At 41.9% G+C, this 20,385-nt stretch overlaps 2 protein-coding genes across 3 annotated transcripts in view; one reads left to right on the top strand and one right to left on the bottom strand.

Moving 5' to 3' along the window:
- The first annotated feature begins 593 nt into the window (after positions 1 to 593).
- Positions 594 to 11,634, top strand: TMEM106C (transmembrane protein 106C). Of its 2 annotated transcripts, none has more exons than XM_070937910.1 (8): positions 594 to 635; positions 3,740 to 3,956; positions 5,657 to 5,720; positions 7,041 to 7,200; positions 7,295 to 7,435; positions 8,141 to 8,184; positions 8,944 to 8,997; positions 10,261 to 11,634. In XM_070937910.1, the coding sequence occupies exons 2-8, from the start codon at positions 3,773 to 3,775 to the stop codon at positions 10,367 to 10,369; spliced, it is 756 nt and encodes a 251-aa protein (XP_070794011.1). In that variant the 5' UTR covers positions 594 to 635; positions 3,740 to 3,772; the 3' UTR covers positions 10,370 to 11,634. The 2 variants fall into 2 exon arrangements, with proteins under 2 accessions (XP_070794011.1, XP_070794010.1); XM_070937909.1 differs by lacking the exon at positions 594 to 635 and adding an exon at positions 679 to 762.
- A 3,258-nt stretch (positions 11,635 to 14,892) lies between these two features.
- Positions 14,893 to 20,385, bottom strand: part of AGAP2 (ArfGAP with GTPase domain, ankyrin repeat and PH domain 2) — a 181,018-nt gene continuing 175,525 nt past the window's right edge. The window contains exons 16-18 of the mRNA XM_070937911.1: positions 18,703 to 18,925; positions 17,399 to 17,654; positions 14,893 to 15,660 (exon numbers count right to left, since the gene is read on the bottom strand). Coding sequence (XP_070794012.1) covers positions 15,454 to 15,660; positions 17,399 to 17,654; positions 18,703 to 18,925 — 686 coding nt within the window. The 3' untranslated portion in view covers positions 14,893 to 15,453. The remainder of the gene's footprint in view (positions 15,661 to 17,398; positions 17,655 to 18,702; positions 18,926 to 20,385) is intronic.

The following is a 20,385-nucleotide window of genomic DNA, read 5'->3' as shown; positions in this document are numbered from 1 at the left end:
CTTCATCTCTGACTGGATGGAGGGAAATGGAAGGATTTATACTCCTTGCAGACGGATGGTCATCCTAGGTGACAGGGCTTTTCTGCAAGGAGTATAAATCCTTCCATTCCCCACCATGCAGTCAGAGGTGAAGAAGCTTCTTGGATGAGAAGCGAAACGTCTTCAAAGAAAAAGTCCAACTTTGCCTCTTTGAAAAAAGCACCTTGGGGACAACCATGACCTGGATATGCTGAGAATCTCCATAGACATTCTGAGCATCGCAGCAACTAAACTCTAGTTACATCAGCTTTCATGCAAAGCGGTAGATAGACCGCGAATAAGCCGATCTCCCGCGGCTTGAGATGATGAGCTGGTTTCCGCAAGGCGCTTAAATAAAAGACCTTCGCGGTTTAAGCTACTGCGCGGACACAGCCGCCATCGCCCGATCCGTAGTATTAACGGCAGACAAAAGCTACGCAGACAAAAGGGAAAGGCCCGAGGGTCACGTCCGCAGGCAGCAGCGTTCACGTGACGGAAAACTCCGGCGCACGCCTTAAGAGCCGAGTTCTGTTCCCCACCCCCACACTTCCGCGCCTCGCATGCGCAGTCGGTAGCAGGCGCCGCGGCTGAGATTCCGTCCTGCTGCTTTGAGAAAGGTGCGGGGGGGGGGAGGGGAGGGGAGGGGGAGTTCCGCACGGTGACGCAATAGGGTGCCGTAGCGACAACAATCTTAAAAGAGAGAAGAGCGTCTTCCGCAGTGAGAGTTTGGTGCGGTGGCTGCAGGTTGGTTTGCGGGGCGGGAGACTTAAGGTTTAATGATGGTAATGAAAGACTTGGGGAGGAAGGCTGTCGGTGTGTTTTCTTACCCGCAAGGAGGGGCTCCCAGAAGTTAAATTGGGCAAATAGGAATGTGGGTGTAACAGCAGCAGCAGCAACTTAATATCCTTAAAAGCAGTTTGTATCAGGTTGCATAGACTGCAAAGCAACGCTGGAATTTGTTTTATTCATTCCTTTATTTATTTATTGGTTCGATTTATATGCCGCCCTTCTCCGGTGTCTTCATAGCCTTCATACTTTTGTATATACCTGCTTAGTAGGGCTTTTGCCCCCCCCCCAAACGGTGTTCTTTTTTTATACAAAGTCACCTTATTGCCCCCGTAATCCGGGTCCTCATTTTACCTACCTCGAAAGGATGGAAGGCTGAGTCAACCTTGAGCCTGGTGAGATTTGAACTTGCAGTAATTGCAGGCAGCTGGTGCTAGCTATATGCCCCTGAGCCTGCCTTTCTTCCAAGGTGGTCAAGATTTTCTGGTAGTTTTTCTCAGCAACCTTGTAAGGTAGGACGGTTGCTTCTTTTTGGTTGCAGAAAACGGGCTGGGGGTTCTTCAGGCAGTATTACGGCTGAATATTGAGGCTCATACTGCCGAGATTGACTCAGCCTTCCATCCTTCCAAGGTGGGTAAAATGAGGACCCAGCTTGTTCGAGGCAAGATGCTGACTCTGTAAACCGCTTAGATGGGGCTGTAAAGCACTATGACGCGGCATGTAAGTCTAAGTGCTATTGCTATTACAGGTAGTCCTCGACTTGCAACAGTTCATTTAGTGACCGACGTTATAACGGCACTGAAAAAAGTGACTTGGGACCATTTTTCACACTTCTGACCATTGCAACATCTCTCCATGAACATGTAGTCAATATTTAGATGGTTGGCAACTGACTCATATTTATGACGGTTGCAGTGTCCTTGGGTCACACGGTCACCTTTTGCAACCTTTTGACAAGCAAAGTCAATGGGAAAGATGGACTCGCTTAACGGTGTTACTAATTTGACCCCTGCAGTGATTCACTTAACAACTCTGGCAAGAAACGTCCTTAAATGGGGCAAAACCCACTAAACAATTGTCTCGCTTAGCAACAGAAATGTTGGGTTCAATTGTGGTCGTAAATCAAAGGCTACCTGTATTAGTAACCATAGTAATTGTTCCACTCTGAGGATGAAAGTTGTAGTCTAACATATCAGGAGGAGACCAGAGCTGAGGTAATTGAATTCCCAAGCGCGTTTTACAGAACAGTCCTAGCATTCAGGAAGAAATTACTTCTTATTGGAATTCTGCCCTGTCTCTGGTTGCTTCGGTCAGTGGAACATTTACTTATTTGTGAAGTATTGATAGCTGTCGTCTCTGCCAGTTGTGGTCCTAAATTTTCCTGCAGTGATGCGGTGGGCGGGCTTAACTGTGGGGAAAAGTTTACAATCGAAGTATTGTTTTTCAGGCAGAAGAATGGACTAGGTCTGCTCTTTGTCTTTGGAGGCAAAGCGGGAGGGTGTTGAGTTGAAGGGTCCATATGGTTTTTCTTCTCCATTCATTTTGTAATAGAAGCTGTGTTGTATCCACAGCAGCTGCGTTTCTTCAGTTGCAGAATTCCACAGGCAGATTGTTGGTTCACCTAACTGTTTTCCTTTGCATTGTGATGGCATTATTTTGGTCACGCCTTTGGTATGAACTTTCCCACATATTGCTTGTACTGTTAGGATGCAGCACAGCACTGTAATTTATATTTTGGGCTCAGCCTCAGTGCTACAGTTTTCTTTAAATAAAAACGTCTAATTAGCACTGCTTTAGCACTGTTATAGAGCTGTGGTTAAAGGAGAGTTACAATAGAGAACATTCCCTAAAAATGTTGGTATTGTTATTTTTCTATTAAAAGTGTTAAAAGCTGAGTTTAATCTAAAAGTAGGCATTGTGGTGTCAGTGGTTACCTTGCAGCCACCTTCTTTAGTATTTATTAAAATCCAATTTTAACTTTTTTAAAAAAGATTAACTTTCAAAACAATTCTTTTCCCAATTTAAATATTTTATCAGTTTATTAAAATATTTAAAAAGTACAAACAAAAATGAAAGTAATGGGAAAATAGGGAGGAAAAGGAGAAGAGAAAAAAGTAAAGGAGAAAGGAAAAAGAAAAGCATTAATTTCCGACTCATTTGGATGTAGTAGAATAAGGTAGTAACATAAATCCCTCAACTTTTTACTTTTATATAATTATATATATACTAGCCATTTCTGTAACAACAAAGCTATCTAATCAGTAAAACCTAATGAAAGTCTAATGAGTTCAGAAAGGGACTCACTTCAGTTGCTGTATCGTTTCATGTAGATCAAAATCCACTGATTTTATAACTTGTAAAAATATTAAATGGTGTACATATGAAAAAAAGGGAACTTCTATAATGTGATAACATCTTTATTCCTAATTACTTGAAACTGGTTGACAAGTTCTCATATCTTCTTTTTCTGGCTCCAGAAGTATATCTTTAGTCAGATATAGGCCTCTCCAGATACTTTAATTCTGATAAAGCTCTCTTGAGCTTATGGGTAACCATAATCCAAAATATTTGGAAAGCACTGGGTGTTCTTTCCCATTCTAATGCTTATCTTATTCCTAAATAGGATTATAGAATAGGCTAATCTTGGATAAATGGAATACCTCCCTCCCTCTCTTCTAATATAATTATACAGTGATAATCACTTCTCTTGTTTAGCTAACATAATCCACTGTGAATCCCCATCCTCCAAAAAATTAAAAAAATAAAATAAGGCACATCCTGTGTATAGGTTGCAGATCTTTTTGGATATTTTCCTTCAGAATTCGGATTATTGGAAGGCATACATTTTTAAGACCATGTTGTCCAAGTGAAATTTGTGCTAATGATGGAAGACTCTTACTCCTGTGTAAATTTTTCCGCTCTGTTTTACTTATAGGTTCATGTGGGGTTAACCTAGATACTAGTTGCAATGGGGTCTTTTCATTCGGTGGACTCAAGTAACTATTGCTCCAAGAGGCAGAAAGAGAATGATGAGGATTTATTGACCAATAAAGATCGAGAAGAAGATATTGCCAAGTTTCCGTATGTGGAATTCACTGGACGAGACAGCATCACCTGTCCCTCCTGCCAAGGCACTGGCTGCATTCCCACAGGTAATTTTATGTGTCCTGCTTTTGTTGAATGGTGAGTCCTTTTGAACTTGAACATTTCATGGTCCTAGCACACCATTCTTTCCTCACTTCCTACCTTTGGCATTTCCTGCTGCTGTTTTTTTTTTTTTAATTTGATTTATATGCCGCCCTTCTCCGGAGACTCAGGGCGGCTTACAATGCGTTAAAACATGTTTCATGTTTTACCTAGAGGTGTAATGATAACAGTTGAAGAATAACTGTCTTGTCAAATGAATGGGTGTTATTTAAAACTTCTGTGATTGGGTTTATCTCTTTAATCCATCTTGGTTTTGCATGTATTGAACCATTTGCTTGCTCTGCAAGGAATCCTTAGCGTGGTGTTTATCATTTGTTTCCTTGATTGATACAAGGAATGATGACATAATGGGGTTAGGGTTGTTTGGAGAATGTTGTTTCAGGGCAGAAATCTCTCCATATTTTTTGCTATGGAGTGCTATAATCTTATCGCTAGTATAGTTTATCAAGGCCCAGTTTTGAGAATTTGTTCCATCTACTTTGTCTTACCTACATGACTTGGGGCTGCGTTATATGAGGGACTTCCTCTCCCTAATTACATCTGCCCATCCTGCGCATCATGTTTAATTGATGGGCCCTAAGTGACAGGGCTATTCTGCGGTGTGTCCTCTCCACTTTATGGAATCCCCTTTCCCGCAATGTAAGGCTGGCCTCATCCCTTTTAACTTTCTGGAGATCCTCAGGATCTGGTTGAGGCCTAGACATCCAGGGGACTGGCAAAATATTGAAATGACTCCTGGTTAATGAACACGTCCTCGTCACCTGACTTCTTTTAAATTTTGTCGTACCTTTTACAATTTTAAAGTTTCTTAATGTTAACAATATTAATATTGTTTAGATGTTTGTTGTACGCCACCCAGAGTCACGTGATTGTGAGATGAGCAGCTATCTAAATATGAATAAATGAATAAAATCTTCTTGATTCTCTTCCTCCCATCTCTGCCCCCATTTGTTGTCACAATCACACATACAATTACTAATGCCCTTGGGGTTAATCTGCCTGAAATCAAGTCCCTCCTCAGGTAAAAGCATTGACAGATCTGGTTTACGTATTATATTAAGGCAGGTGGTTTCCTTGTGGTATGAAATGCTGCTATTTTGAACTTGTAAGTTGTGGTGTACAGCTTAGCACAACGAGTGAAACCACCTAATGTCATGGTTCCAAGTAACATCCCCGATGAAATAAGACTCCGGAAGAATGCAAAAGATGGCTTCCAGGCCTGACGCTTAGATTTACTTGTTAACCTTATATTGCAGCTGACATTAGATGCAATGTCTTTTGTCTGGTGCCTGAGACTTAAAATTTTAGTAGTATATTGCATATAATCAAAAACAGTGGCTTAGAGAACTGTTTCATTTTTGCCACATGAAGGAAAATCTTGCTTAAGCTATTACCATCTGTTTATTTAGATTAAAAATCCCTTGGAAGACCATATATAGTCTCGTGCTCCAGAGAGGTTCCTGCATTTTACTAAAGCTTGTTACCTGTTGTCTTTTCTTGGTATGAAAACAAAAATGTGACTTTTAAAATGATGTGTTCTTCACTTCCACTCACACTGCATTTAAAGTAAGACTCTAAAAATCGTCCTTTCTCACTATGACACAGAGAGGCTGGTACTCATGGTTATTATTGCTTTTGTCTCCAGAGCAAGTTAACGAACTGGTTGCTTTGATTCCATATCATGATCAAAGATTAAAACCTCAAAGAACGTAAGTATATAGGAATAATTAATTCCTTTTCTTGTGTAACATATATAATTTGAGTGGGCATGAAACAAACGAATATTCAGCTGAAAAGCGACTTGTATTTCCAACCCCACCCATGTCAGTTGAGAATGCTTGGAAATCACTCTAAAATATCTGGGTGCTTCTGGATTATAATTTAATGTGTTCAGACTACCAATATAATTTGCTATCTTTAGTCTGTTCCTATAATTACCAAGTGAATTCTGGCATCTTAATGGGAGGCAATGTTTCATTTTTTTCAGTGCAGCTTAGAACATCCCTCCCTCTCTCCCCCCTCCTCTGTTCATTATTATTTTCAGTAGGTTTCAAAGTCTTAGATGTGCATAAATGCCCTTGAACAACAAAGAATATTGATTGACATGTCTATGGGGAGAGACAGTTTCATGGACTGAAGTGGGAAGTATTGCTTTTGGGAATGAAATTTCATGAAAAGAATATTTTAGATTATTTCTAAAGTTTCTCAATTTTGGCAACTTTAAGATGTCTGAACTTCAACTCCAAGAATTCCCCAGCCAACATGCTGGCTGGGATGAGAAATCTGGAAATTGAAGTGCAGCTACTTCCTAAGGTTTAAAAACACTGCTTTAATTGAAGCAGACTGAGAACTTGATGATTCTTTGCATGCTACTGGCTTAACAGTTTTCAGTACCCCTTATTATATGTTACATAGACGGGGGCTGTTGAGAACTGGAATTGAGAATTTGGGTTAGGAGTTTCATTTTCCTCACTGAAATCTTATTTGAAAATGATCAGTATGAATAGCTAAAGCAGTTTGTAACAGAAAGATTAAAATAGAGAAGGCTTACCTTTAGTTTTAAAAAATAAAGTCAGAAATCGATTGAAGTCTTTAGTCATGGCATGGGAAATCTAATTCTTGCTTAAGATTGTATAGGGCCCTGTCCCAAATTGTCTCGGGAAACAAAAAGTATTTGACATATTTGCCTATTTTCTGGCTGGGATGAAATATTTTGTTGGGACTTGATTTGCGTCTCCAGAAAAACTAAGATGCTGAGTCTAAGAAAAACTTAGAATGGCTGAGTAGATTCCCCTGTATAATCAACTCATTCTCCAGATCTTGTGATGTCTGATATGCAGACTCAGAATTTTGTAAATGGTAAACAATAATACAATGCTGAGATGCATTAATGAATTAAATATTAATGGAAGAGGTCTTCCAGTCCTATCGCTAAGTAGAACACGGAATCTTTTGCAATATATAGTAAGATCTGCCCACAGGACCCGAGCACAGCAAATTGCCTGAACTATTGTCCTTGTCTTCTGCAGGAAGCTCTACGTCTCTGTGTCAGTGTTGCTGTGTCTTCTAGCATCAGGGTTGGTGGTCTTCTTTCTTTTTCCACATTCGGTGCTTGTGGATGACAATGGCATTAAAGTGGTTACAGTCTGGTTTGATGAAAAAAACTCCCTAGTCATTCTTTCCATCACGGTAAGGTCCAGTACATTAACCTTAACAAAGTTAGATGTCTAGGGTAACTGGAAATCTGTTTTCAGCAGTTTTCTTTCCTTTCACCTGTCCATAGGCCACCCTTCGGATCCGGAATTCCAATTTCTATTCTGTAGCAGTGACCAACTTGTCCAGTCAGGTGCAATACATGAACACTGTGGTTGGGACCCAACAAATCAACAATGTTACTCATATCCAGCCACTGAGTGATCAGCTGGTATGGCAATTATTTTACATGAAACTAAGATGTATGGAGAGAGAGACTAGGTGTGATAAGAACAGATAATCTTGTAGCTCAGGGGCTCCCAATCTTGGCAACTTTAAGACATATGGACCTCCAACTCCCAGAATTTCCCAGCCAGCCATGATGGCTGGGGAATTCTGGGAGTTGAAATTCCCGTGTCGTAGAGTTGCCAAGATTGGGAATGCCTGTTCTAGCTAACTCAATAGTGAAAGACAATTTGGCTCCTAAAAGAACCAGTGTCCCCATGGACTCCTCTGTTGGCTCCTTGCAATATGAGATGTATTTTTTAATTATTTTATTGAAAAGTCAATAAATGGGAAACTTGAAAAGTCCAAAGTGCTCATGATCTATTGCCACCCAAAATTGTGCTCTAATACAATTTTTTAAAATAAATATATGAATAAAGAATGTTTCTTGACTTAAAATAGACCCCATATTTATTCTGAAAAAAATGCAATGCCTGACTTTATTTATTATCGTTCCCCCCATTAAAAAAGAGAAAGATAATCTGAATGTTGAGTGTATATGGGGACATGAGTTCCTCGTTGTTTGTTTGGAGGCTTTTTTTGTGACTAGCACCATCCACTATGGCAGCCTCTTTGTGAAGAAGCAAACACTTGCTTCAAAGTCCTTTACTGTTACTGGCTTATAGTTAATTCACAACTTGTGTTTTTCCAGGTGAATTTCACCATGAAAGCTGAAATGGGTGGACCTTATGTATAGTGAGTAATTTGTGTTTTTGGCATTTGACGTGTCATGAAGAAATACAATATTTGCTGTGAGATAGTTGCCATTGCTAGGTTCCCTAATAAAGTTTCAGCTACCTTATCTTATATATGCAGTAGAACTATGGCAGCTCCTTCTAGGCTAAAGGGCCAATGGGTGGGTATAATTTATGTGTAAGCCTTCACTTATGTGCTAGGTTTCCAAGTATCATCCCTTCTTATTCCCATTTGGATAAATTTAAAAGCTTTTTCCTTGCATGCTTCCATGTAAAAATAAATAAATAATTGGGAGTACCTTCTAGATACTTCAGAAACCATCTTTCTCATTGCTTCAAACCACTGGAAGAACCCAACCTTTTAAAAAACATTTTAAGTGTTTGAATGTTCTGAAAAGTATGTGTATAATATTTTCCTAGTCGTTCCAAAAGAAAATTTATTCCTAAAAAGATGTTGCTGTGTCAATATGCGACTGTTAAATGGTATCGCTACTGAATGTTGTACAGTCATATCCTCTTGAGCTTCATAATTGGAAGTGACAGCTGAATACCGCAGGACATTGTGACTAATTTAACAAAAGCCTTAGGTATAAAAAAATAGTCCATAACCTAAATAAAGCTAAACACAGATTTGGCAATAAAATCTGCTCAAGGTTAAATTTGGCTATACCATGTTCTGGATATAGAATAATAGTTTTCAGAATTGCTTGCATGATTTAGTTTCTAAATTATTTTAAGATTTTGTGATTTTCTCTCTTAGTTTCTTCTGCACGCTACCAAAGATCCGAGTGCACAATATTGTGATTTTCATGAGGTGCGTAACTTTTACGGATTTCTTTTTAATCTGTGTATCTCTCGGGTTAAAAACACATTTGAAAACGTTCCTCCTTTCTGTTTTATATTTCCAAATATAAATTCCTAACTAGTTTGGTGATTGTCCCCCAATACTAGAAAATCATTTTCTTAATCCCACAACCCCCTTTAATAATTCTGCTGATTTTTGATAGTACAGTTGCCAAAAGCTGGCATTATGGCTTGCTCTTTAAAAAAAACAACTGGAAAAGACAATCAAACTGTTATGTATATCCTGGATTAGTCTTAACACATAATAAAAGTCTCTCCAAAAACTTAACAACCCTCTCCTCCCACATTTAATGTCTTTATCTGAGTGCTTTCATATAAAAACACCTGGTGAACAACCCAGGTTTGGTAGGAACAGAGAGAGGGTTTGTTGGTTCTTTTATATGTCAGTAGGTCCCAGGTTGGGAGGTGGTGGCTCAGTGGCTAAGACGTTGAGCTTGTCAATCAGAAGGTCAGCAGTTCAGTGGTTCGAATCCCTAGTGCCGTGTAACGGAGTGAGCTCTCGTTACTTGTCCCAGCTTCTGCCAACCTAGCAGTTCGAAAGCATGTAAAAACTGCAAGTAGAAAAATAGGGACCACTTTGGTGGGAAGGTAACAGTGTCTGTGTGCCTTTGGCATTTAGTCATGCTGGCCACATGACCACGGAGATGTCTTCAGATGGCGCTGGCTCTTTGGCTTAAAAATGGAGATGAGCACTGCCCCTAGAGCCGGAAACGATAGCACACATGTGCAGGGGAATCTTTTACCTTTTAGGTCCCAGATTACTCTCTGAACTTGACCACTGCTTTATCTAGCAAACTTGCATTTTGATGAACTATTTTCTGGGCTTCTGAAGGAGAAGAGTGGAGTTACGGGAAATTTAAAAGAGGTGAGGAGTCTGTGCCCCTCTTGTTGGTTTCTAATTCCTACCCTCTTCGGTCTCCATGGCAAATGGTAAAAGATGCTGGCAGTGGTAGATCCCTCTCCTTTACGTTAAATGATTATAGTTTTATTGATACGTACAATGTTGCCCTAGAACTTTGCAGATGGTTTTTGAATGCAGCTTAACTTGAGCATTGTCCAGTGTGGAGCTTGCTGAATATGTATGTTGAATAATATAAACATTCTGGCCCATAATTTAACATTTCAGTTTAGGTATACGTTGTGAGGACTCCACTTACTTTTTGGTTTATAAAAAAAAATAATCATCTTTTTCTCTTTTGTTTCTGCCTTTCAGAACTTCAGTGAAAATCTCCTACATTGGCCACATATCTCAAAGTTCCTTGGAGACCTACAATTACGTTGACTGTGGCGCCAACTTCACAGCTGCCCATTCTGGCCCTTAGCCCCCAACTCTAGGAGATGAAGCTCAAGAGAAAGGCAGCTTAAGTCAGCTACATATACTGGTGATCCTAACCAACTGGCTTCCATTACTCTGTAACTTATGATGGAATTTTTGTATCTTTGTTATGAGGAGAAAGAAGAGACTGTTTTAGCCCTTGGTTGAAAGGGCTGGGTATGAAGCCTTCGTTCCACAATTTTGCATGGACAGTTGGGCTGAACCTTGGTGCTGATTTGAAGAGTTGTTGTTTAATCCCAGTCCCACCTTCTCTTCAGTTTGTGCTTTTCTTGTTGTCCCTCATTGACTGACTTTGCCTCTCAATAAGATTTGTCATGTTTACAGGTTTTTCCATTAAAATATAAGAAGGGATAAGTTTCTAAAAATGTTCACTAACCATGAAACGTATTTCAAGACAATGACCTTCTGACGTGGTTACTGCCAATAAGGGAGCTATTGTCTAGTTGTACAAAGGGAAATAATCTTGAAAGGTTTCTGTGTACTCTTTAAAAATTCTGTCTTATTGTCAGAGGAACTAAGAATATGTATCGCATAAGTCCCACTGAAACATCTGAATGTAGCGAGTTGCACTCTTTATATGCGAGATCCCTATAAATATGTATCTTTTCACTGATATAACTTTTAAAATGACTTTCAAAGTTCCGTGCACGCCTTTCTAAACAGCACATGATTGAATTAAGAATTCTGACATTTGCTGAATCTACAGTATTTTGATTTTTTTTTTGCCTACAAGAATGAGCATCATGGAAGGGCTCTTCAAATTTTCACAGAAGTGGTGAGCACTTTTTAAACTGTGGATCTCCAAAGTCTCTGAATTGGGATGACAGTGGTTTAGCTGGCCTTTATTATTAGCACAGAAAAGTTTGATTGTGCAGATTTTGGTAGGGGTGGGAATACTTGGTTTTCCGCAAAAATAGATTAATCTTAGTGTTGCTGTGTAGTACCGTTTCTTAAAAAGAAACGGTAAAAAGATTAGTGTGGGTGTGTAGTGTTACATTTAAAAAGTAACATTGGAATTGGGCAAAGATATGTCTATAGGAAAGTCTTAATTTTGTTCAAATACCAATTATAGCACTTAAAAAGTTTCAGCGTTCTAACTCATCTGCTACAGTCTCTTGAAGAAGAAAAAGAAACCTATTTAAACTTGAAGTAAATTCTAAATTTTATTTTTTACTCTTTTCAATGATGGGGGAATTTATGTTCATTTAGAATCTGTACTTTTTCAGTTTGGCAGACTGGATTTCTAAAATGAAGAATAAACCCTTAAATCTCCCCCTTTGAGGAGTCTTCTGGTTTTTCTTTTATCAAAATGGATTTTTTATTTTTATTTTAAGGGGCTAATGGAGACACAGAAGGAGCCATTTCAGAACTGACACTAAGCAGCAGCTGCAAATAAAACCCACTGAATGTGTGAAGCCTGTTAGGGTGAGGAAGCCAAGAACTAACTGTAATGGATTATTGCTCGGTGGCATTTCCCCCCCAAATAAGTCTTAATCTACTTGTTTTAACCACATTTCCTATCTACCAACTCAATTTACAGATCACCAATTATCATACTTTAAATGAAGACACAGTAAAACCTCAATTCAGCAGGCTTGTGAGGTGATGGGTAACATTTTTCTTTTTGCTTCCCCCACAAATAACAAGACAAAAGCCCATTTCTGAAGCAGTCTGGACACAAGTGTCACACAAACAGTGCAAATGGATGGAAACTGATATCATTTTGGAGTTAATGGACTACCCTTCCCCTCTCGTCTATTAAATTGAGGTTTTCCTACAATGGACCATTCATGCAGCAGTTCACAAATGAAGGCATTGCGATAGCAAGAACAGGTGAGAATGGCTAGAAGGAGAAGTATTTATCATGCAGCACACGCATTTGAGTATGTGGTGGATGAAGTTCTCAATGGACGTAGATGTGCTTAGTTGTCTCTGTATAATACTACAGCAAGACACCAACGGGAGCTAAGTAATAAGGGGTAAAGCAATACAAGTTAAGCAAATGCTCTTAGGAATTTTCCTGTCCATCTATTTGCTGAGGTTTTTTTCCCCTACTTCTGTCGTTTTAAACACTAAATTTTGATGCAGTGGGATAAAAGATAGGAAAGGAGATGATCAAGTGGAGACAATTAAGAGTACTGTCACTTTCTTGTGGTCTCCTGGGAACATAGCAAGGCTTCTGAGATCGCCTGAATATCATGTCCCTAGCTTGCATTTGACCAATCGTTACAAACTCGGTTACTATCACTTTCCTTCTCCTCCTTCCCAGCATTAGAAATTTCCAAGTGGGCCAACATTTACTTTCTCCTAAATGCTCTTCCTTATTTGCTGCTGCTGTAAAGAGGAAAAAAAAAACAAACAACGGAAATATTCCCACCCACTTGGCAATCCAACTCTGGAGAGCTATCACAAGAAGGAATAATCAGTCACTGTTATTACATCTTCTTACATTGTCACATACTTACAAGGTACAATCCAAGAGATTACAACAGCTGCACAGAGCCAATAATATTAGCTCTGGCACTTTCACATCCCCTCCCTCCCCCCACTTCCGCCCGCCTTACTTTTCGAGCCCCAAATCTGGGGCTTGCACAAGAGGCTCTCCCAGGAACTTGTGCTGAACTGCCAGGCCCCCCTAAGCATAAATTACATTCAGTGTTGATGGATCAGTGCCCCCTCCCTTCTTCTGACCCTCAAGGCTGGATTCAAAAGTGCTCGGAAGCCACGATTCCCTTCCCAAAGGCCTGCCGTGCTCATCCATTATACCGTGGGGAATCCGGCAACAATGTGGTTGTGTTAACCATCCTCTTGGGGCCAGGCCTGTGGGGTTCCATCTCACAGCTAAGGGGCATGGATCTCGTGCAACACAATTGCCAGTACATTCAAGAACTTGGTCAGATTCAGAAGGGCAAGGAAGCCCTAGGTGTCTTAAGAGGTGATGTGGCCTGGCTGGGCTTGTGCCCTTTGCTTGCATGTCCAGTTCTCATGGTACAAACCAGCGGCCAGAGGAATGAGATCAGGCTGGGTTTGACCAGAGGTCAGTGGGATGGAGCCAGCAATTGTAACAGCTGCTCCAGCCCAGGTCTGTCCACACTGGGGAGGGAGGATTAATTGCATTACCCTGATCACAGATTTGAAATAAAGCCTGAGACCACATCACTCATCACAACCACACAGATGCCCCTGCCACAACAGTGGAGGCGAGGCCTGTAAACACTTGCACCAGGAGAGCTGCCAAACTAGAAAGAAGAAAGAGTGGGAAGGATTTTATCCTTCTCGAAATGAAGCAATAAACTAGGACAAAAGTCAGAAAGGGGAGATAATACTGGGAGGAGTGAAGAAAGGAGCTTTTTACAAATGTTCCTTCATTTCTTTTTTTTAAAAAAAATGACTCTTCTTTTAACAGCCAGGCTGTGTGTTGCTTTGGAAGAACCCCCTCTGGCTGCTCAGTATGTCTATAGCTTCAGGAGGAGGTTCAGCATCCATAAAAGATGGCCTTGTTGAATTCCTCAGAGATGCCCAGCGTTTGCCTCACCACGGTTGAGCCCCCTTCTTGGCCCGTAACCAGCTGCCTCAACCATTTTGTTACCTCCTCTGAACGATCTGAAAGAGTGAAAAGGTTTCTAGGAGAAGGAGGCAGCCTGGGGCCTTTGAAAGAGTGTAAGACATAACAGCTATTTCAGTGCAACGATCAGGCACCAGACCTGAGGAAAGTTAGCAGAAGGAATGTGTTTCAGTGCGGCTTGAAGAAGGAGTGTGCTTGGTGTTTCCGGGTGATAGCAGGGTGATCCTGAGTCTAAGACTAAAGGGGTCTGGCAAGGCAATAGGTGGAGACTGGCTGCTAATTGGTGTCTTGGCCTAATTCATTCAGCCTCACCCGCTTTGACCTGGACAAGGCCGGGTGCAGGTGGGCTTCACAACAGCCTCATGACATTTCAAATTAAAACGCTTCACAAAACAGGCATTAGGAGCTGTGTCTGCTAAATAAAAATATGTTCTCTCTCTTGGATAAAGAAAAATGCCCCCAAGAGTCAGTAGGTGGTTTTACTGCCTGGTTAAGTTAGGATACTGTTTTTATATATAATGTATATATTAGGACATCCCTAACTTTTCTCTCCCACTCTTGCTCAGTTTTTTGAGAGGTGGGAAGGGTCGGCGTTCTAGAAGAGAAAACCCAATTTGTTGAAAGGGCAAAGGAAACTGAATAACGGAAACGGGTTTTTCCATGAAATGCATGTTTTCCACATGCTCATCCACGCTGGATTTGAGCAAGCAACTTCACTCCTGTTTTTGTACGCGTTCCTGCCTAGAAATGAGGGAGGCTGGCCTACAGCCCCTTTAGTGTGCCACAGCTCAAGTGCATCCACTAAGCCCTATACCCTGACACGAGGAGGAGAGGGGTTCACTTAAGCCAAGTTAAGTGACACAAAGGTTCCCCCTTGAACCTTCTTCCCTCAGTGCTATTGTTGTGACAAACGCTATTGGGCCCTTCGACACTCCCCCCCCTGCTCCCGCCTATTGTTATGTTTTGGGGCTCCATAGAAGTGGTTAGTACAGTTCAGTCACCAACCGCTCCAGTAATGCTGATTAACATTCCGCCTTCAACACTTCTTATAAACCCAGAAAGAAAAGGGGAGCTGACCCCACGTAAACACTTGTCCCTCTCATTTCCCAAAGTCTTAATTGGGAAGACAACAACGTCAGCCCAGGTCCTAATTCTTATTCATTCCAAATACTGGGACGCATTGCCCTCGGTTCTCTGTAGGCTTTCTCTGATGACCTGTCTGGAGAGACGGCTGTTTGCCCAGGATATCAGCAGAGCAGCTCAAGGCCTGGCAGTAGAGAGAGCTGTGAGTCTTGGTGATGGCAGCCTGTGCCAAGCAGAACCGCTGAAGCTGGGCTCTGGATGGGAGCTGCCACCTCCTCTGCATGACACAAGTCATGATCTATGCTCCTTGGCATTACAGTCCAGGTGCCAGAGGGGAGTGGGATCTCCTTAAGGAGAGGAGGCATCAGTCACTGCACCCTTGTTGGCACCGTTAGGATGGGGAAGAGGCTCCCCCTGGCATGCTACACCAGGGCAGTTCGGGCCTCGGTCCTTCCCATGCTGGCACTGCTGCTTTTCCGGCGCAGGCCTGGGGTGGCAATAGTGCTGTAGCCTTCGTTTGGGCAACCATGTTGCATTAAGATGTCAATGCATTCTTGGCTTCCTGCTCGGCGAGCGTAGAAGAGTGCGGTGTGCCCCACAGCATCATGGGCCTTAACGTCAGCACCGTACTGTAGGGAGGGAGAAAAAAAAAAAAAGACCGATTAGTGTTAGGAACTCCAAAACACAAGTCTGTGTGTTCTGCTGTTGTGTAGGCCTGACTGGATTTCATCTGGAAGCTGGAAATTTAGAGCTTCAGTAAGGAGTGGAATATGCTGTAGCCACTGCCACTCTCAAAGGGTTATTCTCTTCCTCGGCCTTTGTTATTTTTGATACTTTTTTCTATATTTCCCCCAAGTTACACATTGTTGAGTAGTATATTCCCAGGAAGAAGGCAGTGGCAAGCCATTTCTGAAAATGTTGCCAAGAAAATTTCATGGACTTCTCCGTGTAAGTCACCAGGAATTAAGACTAGCTCAAAGGCAGGAAAAAAAAATAAACAAAACCAAGCTACACAGACCAATCAGTTGACTTCCCCCCACCCACACCTTGTTCCAGTTCTCTCTATCTCCATCAGTACCAGTCTTTCAAAGACAGGGTAAAATATCTCTCCAAAATTTCCACCCAATGCTATGGCTGTTCCTAATTTCTGACAAGCAATGTTTCCCCCCCCCCAATACCTCCAGAAGGAACTTAAAGACTTTCCATTGGAGGAACAGTGTGAGTTGGTTGTTATGATGCAGCTAGGCTGCAGGCCAGGAAAGATCTCTGCAGGTGCTGATTTTTTTGGCCGGGGGGGGGGGAAAGGAACCACATCATTGTTCAGTTTTAAATAGTCCAAGAAACATAAAACAAATCTTCCATTCAGTACAAGTAATTTTGACCTGAGATAGTTATCATTATTGTCTCACAGGGCACTAAGAATAGGAGACTGCTACTCCTCAGACTAGAGATTCTGTTTGGTTTCCTGGGCACTAGTGTTTTCCTATATGGTGCTTTTTAATAAGAGATGAGAACTTCTGCATGCAAAACATGGGCTTCACCATTACGTTCTGCTTCAAACCAGTTGCATAGCTTATGGACGAAACTCACACAGGCTATGCAACGTAATATAAGGGGTTTGTTTCAATGGTGAAATCCAAATTTTTTTACTACCGATTCTGTGGGCGTGGCTTGGTGGGCATGGTGTGGCTTGGTGGGCTTGGCAGGGGAAGGATATTGCAAAATCTCCATTCCCACCCCACTCTGGGTTCAACCAGAGGTGGTATTTGCCAGTTCTCCGAACTGCTCAAAATTTCCGCTAGTGGTTCTCCAGAACCTGTCAGAACCTGCTGGATTTCACCCCTGCTTTGTTTGCTTCTGCCCAGAGGACGCCATACATGCTGTAAATGGATCCAATTCAAAGTCCAAAGAACTATTTTAAACCTACTACCAACCTCCCATATCTGTATGGAACAAGAATATTTGAAATCACGGAAGGAAATTTGAAATATGCCATTGTAGGCATACATACTGAAATGAATATATGTATAAATTCTGAGAATGTATTACATTCTCAGAAATTAATGTTTTAACAGTCAGCTCTAGGTGATCTGACTACTGTGTATGTCAACTTTTTCTCTTGAAGAACAGGCCTTCTTTCATTAAGAGATTTTTTTCCCCCTCTCATTGGACTTAAAAGTGCCTCTACTGCAGTGGTAGGTTGCCCCCTGGTTCGGACTGGTTCGCAAGAACTGGTAGTAAAACCGGCGGGAGGCTCCGCCCACTGACCTGGACGTCATCAGAAGTGATCTGTGCATGCGCGGGCACGATGCGAACCGGTAGTAAAGGTAAGTAGAACCCACCCCTGCTCTACTGCCAAGAACTTACCCAGACCAAAAGCTGGGTGATAACCACGTGTGGAAGGTCACATGCCACATGCAGAGCTGTGCGCCGGTCCTTGTCCCCGGTAGGAGCATTGATCTGTTCCTTGGCACTGTGGGCTAGCAAGAGCAGCACAGCCCCCAAGTCTTGGTCCAAGACAGCCTGGAACAGTTGGCACCCAAGGGAGAGTTCAGAGTTTGGTAGTGGTGCCAGGAATAGTCGTTGCTCATATTTGGCTCGGATCCAAGATTCTCGCTCTTCCCTGAAAAAAGGAAATTAAGAACGTTTGCTATAAGAGGCTCTAAGGCCAGAGACACCCCGTTATGAAAAGCACACGAGGTCGAAAAGAAAAAAGAAAACCATGGCAGGTTCTTACGCAGAGAGATGGTCAAAGGGATGGAAGAGCAAGATAAGCATGAAGAAAAGGAGCCAAATTCAGACATCCATATACTGATTGCTAATAATCTCTATGGTGAAAAATTCAAGGCGGTTATATGGACATCTTCTGATCTAAGAGCTAGGATGATTCTCAGGTCTCAAATGGGTCTATGACAATTCGCCATGGCCAACTTGCCACAGCCAACTCGCCACAACCAACGCTGCAGAACAACTCACCACAGCCATCTCATCACAGGACAACTTAATGCAGAACAGGCGTTACACTAATATCAAAGAAATGGTGGAATAGAAACATTAAAGAAAGGATGCAAAAAGAGGGACAGAATAAAATGTGAATGGCAAAAATTAGAATATGTTAAAATTTATTTTAAATAATTAAATAGAATTGTTACATAGTCCTACAGTGAGTTGACCATGATGAGTTTGCTGCAATGAGTTGGCCATGGCATTTGTCCCATTCCCTTCTTGGAAGGGTATGGATGTCAACTGCTTCCCCCACTTCCACATAGTTTCTTCCTCTAGGCCAGTATTTCTCAACCTTGGCAACTTTAAGATGTGTGGACTTCAACTCCCAGAATTCTCTCAGCCAGGTTGAGAAACACTGCCTTAGGCAGAGAGAAGGACAGAATGATTACTCTCCACATGGAGAGTTTATAAAATTAAAGGTATATTTAGAATTAACCCCTTTTGAGGCTGGTTATCCCCAATAGATGCCTTCCTCCCACACACCAAGTCAGCAACACTGCAATGTGCCCAACCTTAGCTACATCATGCGTTTATAATTTAACTTCTCTCTGTGTTGATCCAAGTATGTGTGCCACAATGCTTACTCCCAGGTAAGTAGACACACTAGGCCTGCCTAAGTCTCCGAGGGTATACTTCCACTACATTATGTGATTATCTGCACTTACCGTGATGACTCACAGGTGGGTTTCCGGCGTCCCTGTGTGCATTTCTCCCAGACGCTGTTGGCTGTTTCGTTCCCGATAGAGGTGAGCACCAAAGTGAGCTCCAGGGGCCAGTCATCCAAGTCAAGAGAGCGCACACGAGACAGGTGGGTGCCCAGATTCCGGTGGATGCCAGAACATTCAATGCAGATCAGCGCCCCCAAGTTCAGACTGGCCCAGGTTGGATCTAGAGCGAAGAAAATGGAGGAATTAGAAAAGTAGGATGAAGGACAGGGAACTGCCCTTCCCCTTCAAATCAAAGACCAAACTAAAGGAATTGTTCTGATGTGCTAAGTCACAGGCAACCCAAGTTAGGATGAGAGATTGTAACTAGCCAAAGGAGAGATATCCCAATGTGGTAAAGGGAAAAGCCCAGCCTTCTTGGAAGTAAGCCCAGTGGTGGGTTTCTACTGGTTTGCCCCGGTTCGGGTGAACCAGTAGTGGTGGCGGTCGGAGGCTCCACCCACTCACCCGGACGTCATCATGGATGCTCTGTGCATGCGCAGAAGGTTCTGCGCATGCGCAGAAGCACTGAGCGCGAGTGAAGCAAGGACATGCGTGCGCTCACGGTTCCGAACCAGTAGCGAAGGTAAGTGGAGCCCACTACTGAGTAAGCCTCATTATCAGGTAGCATTTTCAGATTTGGGCTTGAAGGCTTTCCCTTTATTATTATTATTATTATTATTATTATTATTATTATTATTATTATTATTATTATTATTATTATTATTATTATTATTATTATTATTATTTCAATTTATATACCGCCCTTCTCCTATTGGACTCAGGGCGGTGGACAGCCAAGGATAAAAAACATACCAATACAAAATTTAAAATCAATTAAAAGAATTATACAGCTTTGGCCCACAATTTAAAACAATCCAATTAAAACCCAATTTACACTTAAAAAACTAAAAAGAGCTAAAAAAAGGGGGGGTCATGCCAGCCCTGCTTGATGGAAAAGAAAAGTTTTTAGGGCACGGCGAAAGGCCCGGAGATCTGGTATCCTTCGTATCTCCGGGGCAAATCGTTCCAGAGGGCAGGTGCTGCCACAGAGAAGGCCCTCCCCCTGGGGGTCGCCAGCAGACATTGCCTGGCTGATAGCACCCTGAGGAGTCCTTCTCTGTGGGAGCGTACTGGTCGGTGGGAGGCTATCGGTGGCAGAAGGCGGAGGAAGAGAAAGGAAAGACAAAGGAGAGAAAGAGAGAGAGACATCACAAGCTGACCAGCAAAAGGGAAGAGTGGAAAGGACTCTGCAGTGGGACTTTTCTTCTGAGCTCCTTTAAGTCTCCCTCCCCAATATTTTAAAAAGACCCAGCCTTGAAACAGCTCCCTTTTCCTATGAAGAATCAATCTGTTCCCTTAAAAAGGAATGCCAGCTGGGATGCAAAGGAGCCAGATCTTGCATAGGAGAAGGGTCGCTGAAATCTCCTCTGCTGTGGCTTGGTATGCCAAACCTGTCTGCTGGGAAACGACAGGCCAAAGGACAGAAGCATCTGTGTCGGAGATGGCTTATTTCTTTAGTTAGACATTATCTTTTTTAAAATTTTATTTTATAAAATTTTATAAACATTAAAATTATTTTATAAACAAACAAACATACAATACATAATCAATCATTCAGTGCATCATCAAGATGTTTCTATT

The sequence above is a fragment of the Pituophis catenifer genome, unplaced genomic scaffold (genome assembly GCF_029215685.1).
Source record: "Pituophis catenifer annectens isolate HBS135680 unplaced genomic scaffold, rPitCat1.0.hap2 SCAF_2, whole genome shotgun sequence".
NCBI classification, from domain to species: domain Eukaryota; kingdom Metazoa; phylum Chordata; class Lepidosauria; order Squamata; family Colubridae; genus Pituophis; species Pituophis catenifer.
The sequence above is the reverse complement of the archived record's forward strand: the minus strand, read 5'-3'. Positions and strand labels throughout refer to the sequence as shown.